Below are 12,383 nucleotides of genomic sequence, written 5' to 3' on the forward strand. Positions count from 1 at the left end.
TCTCGAATTTAAAGTGAGTTGACTGAAATAGTTCGTCAAGCTGTGATGGTCTGTCAACAGCAGAAATTTTCTTCCTAACAGGTAATGTCTCCACATCTTCAGCGCATGAATAACAGCTGCCAATTCCAAGTCGTAAGCAGAGTATTTCTGCTCATGTTCCTTTAATTTCCTTGATTCATATGCAATCACTCTTCCCTCTTGCATCAGCACTCCCCCCACACCTTCTTTGCTTGCATCAGTACAGACCACGTAATCCTTATTAGGATCAGCTATACTCAAGATAGGTGTTGTGGTGAGTAAGTGTTTGAGCTGTTCAAAGCTCTGCTGGCATTCTGAGGTCCACTTAAATACCTTCCCCTTCTTTTGTAAGGAGGTGATAGGGTATGCTACCCTTGAAAAGCCTTCCACAAACCTTCTATAATAACCTGCTAGTCCCATAAAGGATCTGATATCTGCCACGTCCTTTGGTATAGGCCACTCCATTATAGTCCTGATCTTTTCAGGGTCCACTGCAATTCCTTCCTTTGTGATCACATGGCCTAAGTATTGTATTTCCTCCTTAAAGAAATCACACTTACTAAACTTTGCATATAACTGATGTTCTCGCAAAGTTTGCAACACCACTCTAAGGTGTTCTTCATGCTCCTCCCTCGATCGGGAGTAAATCAGAATGTCGTCTATGAATATTAGCACAAACTTATCTAGGAACTTGTGAAATACATTGTTCATCAAACACATGAAGGTAGCAGGTGCATTGGTCAGTCCAAAAGGTAGCACCACGAATTCGTAGTGTCCATACCGTGTTCTGAAAGCTGTTTTAGCGATATCCTCCTCCTTAATTCTGATCTGATGATAACCAGATCGCAGATCGATCTTAGAGAATACCGTTGCTCCCTTCACCTGATCAAAAAGTTCGTCGATCCGAGGTAAGGGATATTTATTTTTGATCGTGAGCTTATTCAGTTGACGATAATCAATACACATCCGGAAAGTTCCATCTTTCTTTTTGACAAATAACACTGGGGCTCCCCAGGGTGATACGCTGGGACGGATGTAATTTTTGTCTAACAGCTCCTGCAGTTGCATTTTTAATTCTGTTAGTTCTGGTACGCTCATTCGGTAAGGCGCCCGTGACACGGGTGCTGCCCCCGGAATCAATTCAATGGTGAAGTCCACATCTCTTTTAGTTGGTAGTCCCGGTACTTCTTCAGGAAAAACATCTGCAAACTCTTGTACCACCGGAATGTTGCCCAGCATGGCAGTTTTATCCTTCTGATTTGCGTAACCCACCTGAATAGCATAAATTTGACACTTCTTTTTGATGCATTTAGCTAATTGAGATGCTGTAATGGGTCGAATCTGTACAGGATGTTTGATTCCTTGTAACTCCTGCTGCTCTCCATGGTCATCTTTATAATAGATAGTTTTCGTCTTGCAATTCACTAATGACCAGTGTTTTTCCAGCCAATCCATCCCAATCAGGATGTCATATGAACCCAACGGTAGTATGTTTAAGTCTGCCACTATTGGCTGCCCTGCTATGGTTAAAGAGCAATTGTTTATTTTGGCCAAGACTCGTCTCTTGGCTCCTGTAGCTAATTGGACCAGCCACGGATTTCTAAACTTCTCAGATTGTAACTTACACTGTTCTACTATCTTTGGGCTAACATAACTTAAAGTAGCTCCTGGATCAATAAGAACAGCTAAAGAAAGGTTTGAAATTTTACCTTCAAATTCAACCATAGATGGTTGGTACTCCGCTTGGCGGTCCTCCAAGGCTGCATTAATTCTGGGTACACTACGTGCCACGTCCCCAACGGTCGATGCTTCATGAATTTGGGATATCTGGTCCGTCCCCTTTCGCTGTGGGCAGTTTTTGACATAGTGAGGTCCTCCACAGCCCCAGCATTGAACTGGAGGTCTGGTCATCCCCTCACTTTCTGGCCTAACAGGCTGTTCACTTGCTCTAGACTCACTTACTGGCCTAGCTCGGGGCGCACCTCTTGCTACAGATCTGCTGTTTGATCCTTTACCAGCTCCCTTACTTCCATTGTTGTGTCCTCCCTTGCTGTTTCCAGCCATCCGACTACTCTTTTTCTCATTCCATCTTTTATTTGAAGTATCCCCCTTCTGTTTATTTTGCTGGTAGCAGATCCTTGCTTTACGAATGGCTTCATCCATGGTTCTAGGATTGTCAAACTCAATCCGCTCTCTTATATACGAAGGTAAGCTGCTCACAAACCTTTGGACCTTGGCTTTCTCCTCTTTGATATAAGGTACATAACGTAGCAGAGATGTAAAGCGATTAATAAACTCGTCCATAGTCTGCTGCCCCAGTCTTAAATCATGGAACTCTCTCGCTTTCTCATCGTAGAAACGCTCAGTTAGGTACCTTTCTTTGAAATATTTCTGAAATTTCTCCCATGTAATGGTTTGTTCGCTGACCCCCTTAACAATCTTGATTTCCTCCCACCACAAGGTTGCCTTACCTTGTAGCTGGAAAATAGCCAGTCTCGCTTTCAAGTTGTGATCATACTCATACAACTGAAAATATTTATTCATATTTATTAACCATGCTTCTGCTGCCTCTTCCTGTTCGCCATCGAAATGTGGGGGTTTAATCTTCTGGAATTCTCCCTGCAGCTCTATTTTCTGACGTTTTGAGGTTTGCTGCTGTGGTACATTGTCAAAATGATCCTCTTTGCCTTCTGAATTTTCAGGTACACTCTGAAAGTCTTGCTCCTCTGTCACCCTCTGTTGTTCTGCGCTGGGGTTAGATAAAGGTGGATTCTGCCTGTCCAACAAACTCTTCAGAATTCTTTCTTGTTCTACTGTCAAACGTGCGTTGTCTTCTCACAAACGTGCCATCTCATTTTTCAACTCCTGAACAGTTTCTAGTATTGCAAGGTTGGTACTCCGTGTTGCCTCACCCAACTGTACCCACAGTTCTGGATTTTCCCGAGGGTTACTGCCGTCTCCTTGCATTTCGTTACTTTTCCCTTTTTCTTTGGCTTGACTGCTAGCTGTTATAGTTCTGTGTGTCACCCCTTCATAACAGAACAACAATTAAGTTATTTTATCAGTTTTTCATATAAATATACATGGTGTATGCTTCTGCACAGTGGAACATGTCATGTTGAGGCCACAGTGTTGTAACTGGGCTCTGATACCAATTTGTCACATCCCTTTACACATAAATACGCACAATAAAAAAAAATTTCTATGGTTTGAATATTAAAAGGCATACTACACATATAAACTGATACACCATATATTACCACCGTAACTATTATCATGTGCTTCAGTTAATTGTCGTTTGGTCAACCTTATGCTATGCTTTGTTCACCATAATATTAATATTATCAACACCTGTTACTTGACTATGGTTTTCGATTTGCAACATGGTGTGAATCTATGTCATGACCTTGTAAGTATTAAGTTTATTGATTGATGAACCTAACCCCTAAACCCCCCCCCAGCATACGGTGTAATAAATTGGCTCGGGGTTTGGAGGTCCGACCGCGGTTCTTGCAGGCTCAGCTCACCTACCGCATCGATGGCTTCGGTTCACAGCTGGCCAGGTGGCATGGCCTGTACATACCGCCATGTGACACCTCGGCCTTGGGATTCTCGGTCTTCCCGCTTCATCTGAACGGTCACGATCTCACTGGGCGAACGAAGGGTGGAGATGAACCTATGGGTTTCAAGCCACTACTTAACCTCCTTGGATTAATCTCAGGGTTCATTTGTTTGCTTTGCGCTGTCGGTTCAGTCTCTATGCCGAGATGTTGGTTCGATCTGCCCCGACTCATGACTCTCACCTGCAACCTCTCCAAAGGCCGTAAAGATCCAGCTCCGGATTTTCTCAGGTATCTTCCACTCTGCGTTTACTGGATAACATTCCCAGCTCCGGATTTCTCAGGTATATTACGCTCTGCGTTTGCTGGATACTTTTTTATTTATTTCACAGTAGGATTGTGGTTGATTAAGGTATGTCTTTTGCTGTTGGCGGACACAGGTGGCTCGTTTAACCCGTTGATGGTGACAAAGTGATGGTCTCGACCGCCCAGCCTGCTCGACGGATACAGGTCGGTTCTTCCATGATGTTTTGCTTGTTTCTTTGATGAGACTCAGAACCTATCGTTTCTGAGACGTTACCATGATGTTTGCTACAGACCGCCGAGGGTTTGCCGTTCTGAGCTTGGTTTCGCTGAGGTATTCTCCGAAGAGAACCCTCATGGTTGCCTTATGGTTTATTGATTAGTTGCCTCAGAAGTTCGGCTGAAAGATACTGTTCTAGGCGGAACCCCTGTATTGTTTTCCTTTGTTTTTTTTTTTTTTTATGAACGCATGTGGTTTTTATTCTGCCTTGCGGCATACCCGGACTTGGGTCTGTTAATACTGTCTCTATTTTCGCTGAATATGCACTTGTTTCCTCTTCAGAGGTATACTGCTGTATTGTTTTAATTAACGACATAAGCAGGAACTTATTACACTGTCCAAGCTTTCGGACGACATCCGCCTTTCATTTTGGTTTATATATATATATGGCTTCTCGATGATATTTGTCTAGTACATGTCTGTCTACTTATGGGATTTGAAAATCGTTATCATTCTTCTTGCTCTGTGTACATATCGCTGTATATCACAGCGCCGCTAGAGCTCGGGATTTTCGGTTAATACATATATGTTTTGCTTCCATATAACTGGTTCTGATCTATGCATGCGGTTCTAGATCTTTTAGTTTTTGCCATTAAGGCTTTCAAATATATATGAACATACTTCCATTCTGTTTTCCTTATGTTGTGAATATCAGAATACACAGAAGTCTAAGGGTTTATACTGAAGTATGAGGGTTTGTTTCGACTTCATCGTTCCTCATTGAACTAACTTCGTTGTTTTTGTTGAAATGTTGTGGTTAAAATAGCACTATTTATGTTCAGAGACAGAGTCCCACACGCTGTAGGATGTAATCTCTGTTGACTATGTGGTTATTTCGTATTTCAACTACCGCATATATATATTTCAGGGCATATTTTCTCGGTTCTGTCTCAACAGTTTTCTGTTCTGTCCCAACAGTTATAGTCCGACTATAGCCGTGACCTCTTTTCAAGCTCTGGGGTTTCCAGGCTCGTATGTATTAGCACGTGATATGTAATAATAATTTATGTACCAGTTGTTTCAATATATGTGTTCTGATACGGTTTTCCTGAATATATAATACCTCTGTTGTTCAGCCTGTTTCGTGCCATACTCTGCACATTTAATAATTAACCTAGGCATTTAATAAACTAACTCTGGCATCTCATAACCTAACTCAGGCATTTAATAAACTAACCCTCTGTATTCCTTTAAGAATCGTCAGTTAGTTTTAGACCAGGTCTATCAGCGGATAGCCTATTCCTTTGATTAACACCACACTTATACGGTTCTAAGTACATTGCAACAGTTATAAGCATCTATAAACATTTCTTGTTTAACTACTGTGGTCATTTGCAAGTCTCCCTTTTAAGGCAAAAAGGGTCTGAGATTAGAAACCGTACCTGATTCACCAGAGTCACAATTAGATACTCAAGCAAGTCACCTGTGCTTCGAGTCTGCTCGTCCTCCCAGCCATGAGATCCATCTTTCCGACGGAATTCTCTCCCCCGAGCTATCTTGCAGGCCTCAAGCCCTCAACAAGATCTGAGCACCTAGTGCCTGGTTATCTGGTCCCTACCAGACTTAACCAATTTCCTCAGTATATGTTTTTCTTTCTTTTTCCTTTCTGGAAAAGAATCACTTCTGTCTGTCCCAACAGCACAGAACTTCCTCCCTACACCCAGGACTTTTCCTGTTTGGGAGGGCAGTTCCAATCAGTTATTACAACTGATTTCCTTTCTTTGAAATCCACCTCCCAGAGGCTGCCAACATTTCAAGAAAATATTTCATTTATTCAATAATGTAGTTTATCACAGTTTTGTTTCTTTTACACATAAACAACAACTACTACTATATTGTCTTTTTACCATAGTAAAATTCACATTTACATCTACCGGGGTCATTACATAAAAACAAAAACATTAAAATTCAATGGAAACAAAATAAAAAATAAAATTTAAAATTTTATTTACTAAATAAATAAAAATTCTGGAAAAAAAAAATTAAAAATAAATACAATATATAGATAGTTAATTTTTTTTTAATTATTAAAGATTAAAAAAAAAAAAAAAAAAACATAAATTATTTTGAGTTGTTGAGGAAAAAAAATTGAATCCTTTCCACTCAAAAATAATGAAAAAAATAATAAAAACTAAAAAAATATATACAATGCTAAATATAATTAAAAATTCGTATTTATAAAAATTATAATAAATATAAATGAAAATTTTGTCAAAACAGTATAATGACTCATTTTCTCATAACAATATAATGATTTGTTTTTAAAATGGCCCAATGCTAGTAAAACCCAAATAAACAAATATCAAAACAGCAAAAGATTATCACAGAGTATAAATATCGTTTAAAAAAAAAACTTTGATTTAGAGAATTGTGGCGGGTCCGAAAAATCTGTATTCGGAATGGATTTGTTTTTAAATATGGTAAAACAGTAATTTGATAGAGCAATCTATATGAATTTTATGGATATACTTATAACAATTAAAAATCTTATGATTCTGTTATAACACATTCATAAATAGGATGAACCGCTTTCCCTCACGTACAAAGCTTATGATTCTGTTATAAGCACATTCATAAATAGATGGACCTCACGTACAAAGCTTATGATTTTTCTTCCGGGTTCTAATTCAAATTGTTGGGAGTAAGATTGGTTTTTTTTACTAGTGTTTAAATTTTGGGAGTAAGATTGGTTTTTTTACTAGTGTTTAAATTTTGTTTATAAAGAAATATGTTAATCAGTTGTAATAAGGTTAAAAAGATAGATGTTTTTATTATAAATAATAAAACAGTATAATAATTTCTAACATTATGTGAATACTGTTAAGGTTAAAAGAGTTTAATATTAGGTGAATACCATTAAAAATGTTAAAATAAAATCTAACTAAACAAATAACTTAATCATGAATGATTAAAACATTGAAAATATCTTGGAGGATAGACATCATTTAGAAAAGAAAAAAAACAGAGACAGAGTACGGGACAATTTTTTTAACCACGGTGAATTGTTTTTTGTTGGGAAAAATTGTATTTGCAATGCATTTATTTTTAATTATACTAAATTAATAATAGTAACTTGTTAGAGTAATCTATATTCAAGACAGATTCTATTGGATATCTAGATCTTGGGACAAAGGATCCCTAAGTTAAAAAGTTTATGATTCTATTATAAGCACATCTATAAATTTTTAACTATACTAAATCAATAATAGTAACTTGTTAGAGTAATGGGATACCCCTTTGCCTCGAGGTACAAAGTTTATGATATTTTTGCTGGGTTTTAGTTCAAGTTGTTGGGAGTAAGATTTGTTTTCACCTCCACTAATGTTCAATTCCTGCAAAGGAACATGTTAACCCCGTTATAATAAAATTAAAAGGGTTAATGTCCCCACAATAAAAGATGTCTCCACTTTTACTATGCGGTAAGTTACCTATTAGACACTGAATTTCAAACACTGACACTAACCTAAAAGTTATAATGACAACCTCCAACTTTGCTACGCCCTAAGTTACCTATTAGACACTAAATATCAAACACTGGCACTAACCTAAAAGTTATAATGACAACCTCCAACTTTGCTACGCCATAAGTTACCCACTAGACACTGAATTTCGAACACTGACACTAACCTAAAAGTTATAATGACAACCTCCAACTAACCCACTAGACACTGAATTTCGAACAGTGACACTAACTAAAAGTTATAATGACAACCTCCAACGATGCTAAGCCATAAGTTACCTATTAGACACTGAATTTCCGACACTGACAATAACCTAAAGTTATATGCCTACCATTAGATTTTGGTAGGCCAATTGTCCAATGGATATGCCCATCATTAAATTTCAGCGGGCCATTAGATTTTGGTAGGCTAGTTGTCCAACGCATATGCCCACCATTAGATTTCAGCAAGCCAATTATCCAACGATAAGCATATATAACAGCAACTCATTTAATACCCATTGACAACCCACATATTTATTGCTACACTGTAAATTACCTATTATACACTAAATTTTGAATACTAACACTAACTTAAAATTATGATAACCACCACCTGGAACCAACCTCCAACTTTAAACCTAAACCTCGCCCAGGGAATTTAGAAGTTACCAATTCCCCTATAAGAAGTTACCCATTCACATATATTATTAAAGAAAAAAAGAAAAGCTCCTCTGCTTTGTAGATGATATTTATCACCGTCTCATGCATCGTTCGCGACACTTGGGCAAAATCGTAGCCAGAGCAACGTGAGAATGAAGTGATCGGAGAACTGCGCATCCAGCTTCACGCGGCATTAATTAGCAGTTTTAGAACAGGCAAGTCTAGTGGCAGAGTCGAGAGCAGCAGTAGCAGAGTTGACAGTCGCATTGGCAGAAAGGCAGAGGGTGCATCGGCGCAGAGTTTCCTCAAATTGGAGAGGGATTTCGCACAGCAGGCATACCCATTACAGGAAGCAGATGACGGAAGTTCAAGCCCAAGCACCCCATTTCAACGAGCATCGACTGGACATGGATACGCGCATCAATGAGGGTTGGAAGAGAAGGGTCAGTTAAAAGGATTTGAGAAAGAATTGATCGAGGAGGACTTCAAAGAGGAATCTAGAGTTGAAGTTGAAGAAGGCCTAATGTCCTAAGCATACAGCAGAAATTATTGCAACACATGCGGTGAATGAGCAAAAGCTTCAGAATAAATTGAGAAGCGTCAAACAACAATTAACACGGCAACATTTGGGCAAAATCCTAAACAGAATACCATAACAATGAAGTGATCGGAGAACTACGCATCCAGCTCTCGGTAGAACTCATTAGCAGTTTCAGAGCAACCAGTCTAGTGACAGAGACGACAGCAGCATTGACAGAGAATGCAGCAGAAGGTGCAGCGGCGCAGAGTTCCCACTAATTGGAGAGGGATGTCGCACAGAAGGCATACCCATTACAGGAAACGGCCCACAGCAGTTCAAGCCCAAGCACCGCATTTCGAGGAGCATCGTCGGGACATGGATACATGTCGCATCAATGAAGGTTGGAAGAGCAGAGTCAGCTTAAAGGATTTGAGAAAGAATTGATTGAGGAGGACTACAAAGAGGAATTTAGAGCTGAAATTCAAGAAGGCCTCATGTCCTACTCATGCAGCAGCATTTATTGCAAGACATGCAGTGAATGAGGATAAATTGAGAAACCTGCAACAACAATTAACACAGAAATACAGCGAGGCATGTTGAAGGAATCAGAAGCAAATGGGATTCTCCCTGAGATCCTTCCTTTCCCCAGAGGCTTGACTTAAGATGTTTACAGCTTTCGTAGTTTTGGGGAGCATTAGCAAGTTAGTACAACATTTTTAGGGGCCGAGAAACCATTCAACCGCTGTACCTTTAGAAGACCAAGAAACATTCGAAAACAGCACAAACATTGCATGAATGCGACCCAAATTCAATCACAACACAGTCGAAATGCTCTCAAAATGAGCAATTTCTACACTAAACAATCCATGGATGTGAATCAATGCACTTGCTTACCTCGTCATTGAGATCTGGAATCTGCAATCTGTATGAACTTCCAGCTCTCCCGAAGGACGGAATGGTGGATTTGGACAAGTTGAACCCTTACTGAAAACCCGCAGCAAAAGCAAGTGAACTTTCTCAGTATTTGCTCTGCTCAGAGTTTCCACTTTGACAAGTATTGTGATGTCGGAAGGCGGGAAACAGCTTCTTAGTAGCCGTTGAGCAGGCTCGCGGATACTGAACCTGAGGCTCGTGGGGGTAAGAACATAGTCCCCAAGTATGCTCTGTTGGCTTGCGATAGGCCCGGATGCGCGGCTTGACTTGGGGATCTAGTCATAAACCACATCAGAAAGCGACGTGGGGATTAAAATAATATAAATATTTTGATTGGTTGACACATAATTACGGATTATTTTAATTTAAAATATAATGGTAGCTAACTTGGTTTGGATGGATTAAAACAATACAAATATTTTAATTATATGGGACACACTTACGGGTTAACTTAATTTAAAATATAATAGTACTTAACTTGGCTTTTAATGGGGGCGTTAGCGGAGGCGAGGCTTTTCAGTGAGGCCAATTTTGGGATCTCGATGAATGTGAATGTTAGAGTTTCAATAGAATTCTAAGGTTAGAGTTGTTGATCTTGATTGTCATTGATGTTAATATGGCAATATTTTAGGAGAAGTGGAGCAAGAAGTTATGAGGAGAAATCAAAGGAAACAGTCAAGCCATTGGAGAGAATATCGGAAGTCATAAGAGCTATCAGAGCAAAACTATCAAAGCAGGGAAAAAGTTCATTAGAAGGAACAAAGAGAAACACGCATCAGGAGGAGAAGCTAGCAGAAGAGCAGTTAAGGAAGGAGCATCGCATGTAATATATGCCAAAGAAGAACTATCAGAATCCAAAGGGAAGACCGATCAGAGAAGCAAGAGAAGCATAGAGGAAGAGTCATTTAAAACCACAATAAGCAAAGAGCGGAGAGTCGTTACTCTGTGTAACCGCGTTCAACAGTTAACCGGCAGGTTTGTAATAGTGGCAGTGGTTATCGAGTGGACGCTAGGCGATAAGTGGTATTTAGAGGAGAGTGCCTGATTCCATTAACCGAATGACACGTAGCACTCAAGTGGAAAGAGAAAACCACTTTTTTGGGTGGTTATTTCTCTTGCAAGTGGCTCACCCGAAATGCATGAAGGTCGTTGGATCTAGCACGGGTTAATCGACGGCGAAGGATCAACGGACGGTTTTGGGTTGATCGGGTTAAGTCGAGACTATTAGATCTGGAGAGAAGATCAACGGTGGAGGATCACCAAGGAATACCACAAGAGTGTAAAGTCGTGTCATGATAAAATATGTGATTGCGATATATATATATGAACCCAAGGGACCATTACAATATGACGTAATATAATATCGCGTCCGTCACAATATCACAAGCCTCTTTAAAAGCCTTGCCACATTAAAATGCCGATTGTGATATGTATGTGGACCCGCTGCAATGTTATAACATGCCCTATTGTAATATCGCAAGCCTTGTTAAAGTTTTGCCACATTGAAATCCGTCGATTGCGATATAATTGCGGACCCGACTACACCATTATAGCATGGCTTAATCAAATGTCGTGTCCATGGAAATCGCAATGTACAAAGAAATGTCAAACCGGTGATTGCGATAAGGATGTGAACCCGGCGGACTTATTAATAACTATTTAATACCATATCGTATCTGCTCCATTGGCAACTAGGAATCGGCGATGTTATGTGCGAACCTCCGGAAGTTGTGATTGCAATAAAAGGATGATGTGGCATGTGGGACCTCTATATGGGTATAGCCTATTATATATGATTTCCATAAATATGGAAGACTCTTCACTATGTTTTTAATATTCAAGTCAATCGGCCTTCTTCCACTAAACGTGTCTTTCCATTGTTGAATTCGAAGAGACAGAGGAAGCCAAAGAGTGAGCGCAAAGAAAGCTGAAAAATCAAGCAAGCGTTGAGGAAGTCGAAGCTCAAGCAAGCAAGGAGGAAGCCAAAGGTCAGGCATATCAGAGATATAAAACAGAGAACAAGGAAAGTTTAATGTTGCTGGTGAACTGTAAGAAACAAAGGAAGCCGAAGTTCTGGCAAAAGTGGAAGGAACAGGAGGACAGAAGTAAGTCATAGGTCCAGCAGGGTTGGGAGCAGAGAATTACAACCAAACAGATCTAGACAGTTACAGCAGAGGGTTGGAGCCCTTGAGGTTGGTGCCTCAGAACTAAAAGGATTGGTGTCCTGGGAGTTGGTGCTCCTAAATTCAAGGTTGGTGCCTTGACAAGACAGAGTTAGTGCTCTGGAGGTTGGAGCCTCACAAAGAGTCCAAGTTGGTGCTTGGCAACTAAATGAAACCATATATATATTACTTGACTTATTGCAAAGATCACATTAATAAAAGCATCTATTCCTGTTATCTATTTTGTGTTCCAATTATAAATGTGTTTAACTGATAAAAATAATAATTGAAAAGAAATATTGATTCACCCCTCTCAGTATTTCCAACAAGAATTTCAATGAAATATTGTGGATATACACCATATGTGTATATATTTTATTGTTAGTTATGTATATATCAGTTTTTTTTTTGTTTTTTCATTTAGGTTTTAAAGAGGATTTTATATATAATATTATGTAATGTGTTATTGAATTTTGAATAATTTTGTGATATATATATATATATA

The 12,383-nt window shown here is 39.2% G+C and overlaps 1 protein-coding gene across 3 annotated transcripts in view; it reads right to left on the reverse strand.

Moving 5' to 3' along the window:
* The window catches only part of LOC149173443 (SUPPRESSOR OF GAMMA RESPONSE 1-like), a 106,511-nt gene extending 96,666 nt beyond the window's left edge, over nt 1-9,845 (reverse strand). The window contains exon 1 of one of the 3 annotated variants that reach the window (XM_089424612.1): nt 9,678-9,845. In XM_089424612.1, the coding sequence (XP_089280738.1) occupies nt 9,678-9,685 (8 nt within the window). In that variant the 5' untranslated portion in view covers nt 9,686-9,845. The remainder of the gene's footprint in view (nt 1-9,677) is intronic. The other 2 variants (XM_089424609.1, XM_089424610.1) reach the window with 2 other exon arrangements.
* Between the last annotated feature and the right edge of the window lie 2,538 nt (nt 9,846-12,383).

Source organism: Pinus tabuliformis, chromosome 4_2 (assembly GCF_031772625.1).
Source record: "Pinus tabuliformis cultivar Carrire ecotype Pingquan chromosome 4_2, CPIR1, whole genome shotgun sequence".
Taxonomy (NCBI): domain Eukaryota; kingdom Viridiplantae; phylum Streptophyta; class Pinopsida; order Pinales; family Pinaceae; genus Pinus; species Pinus tabuliformis.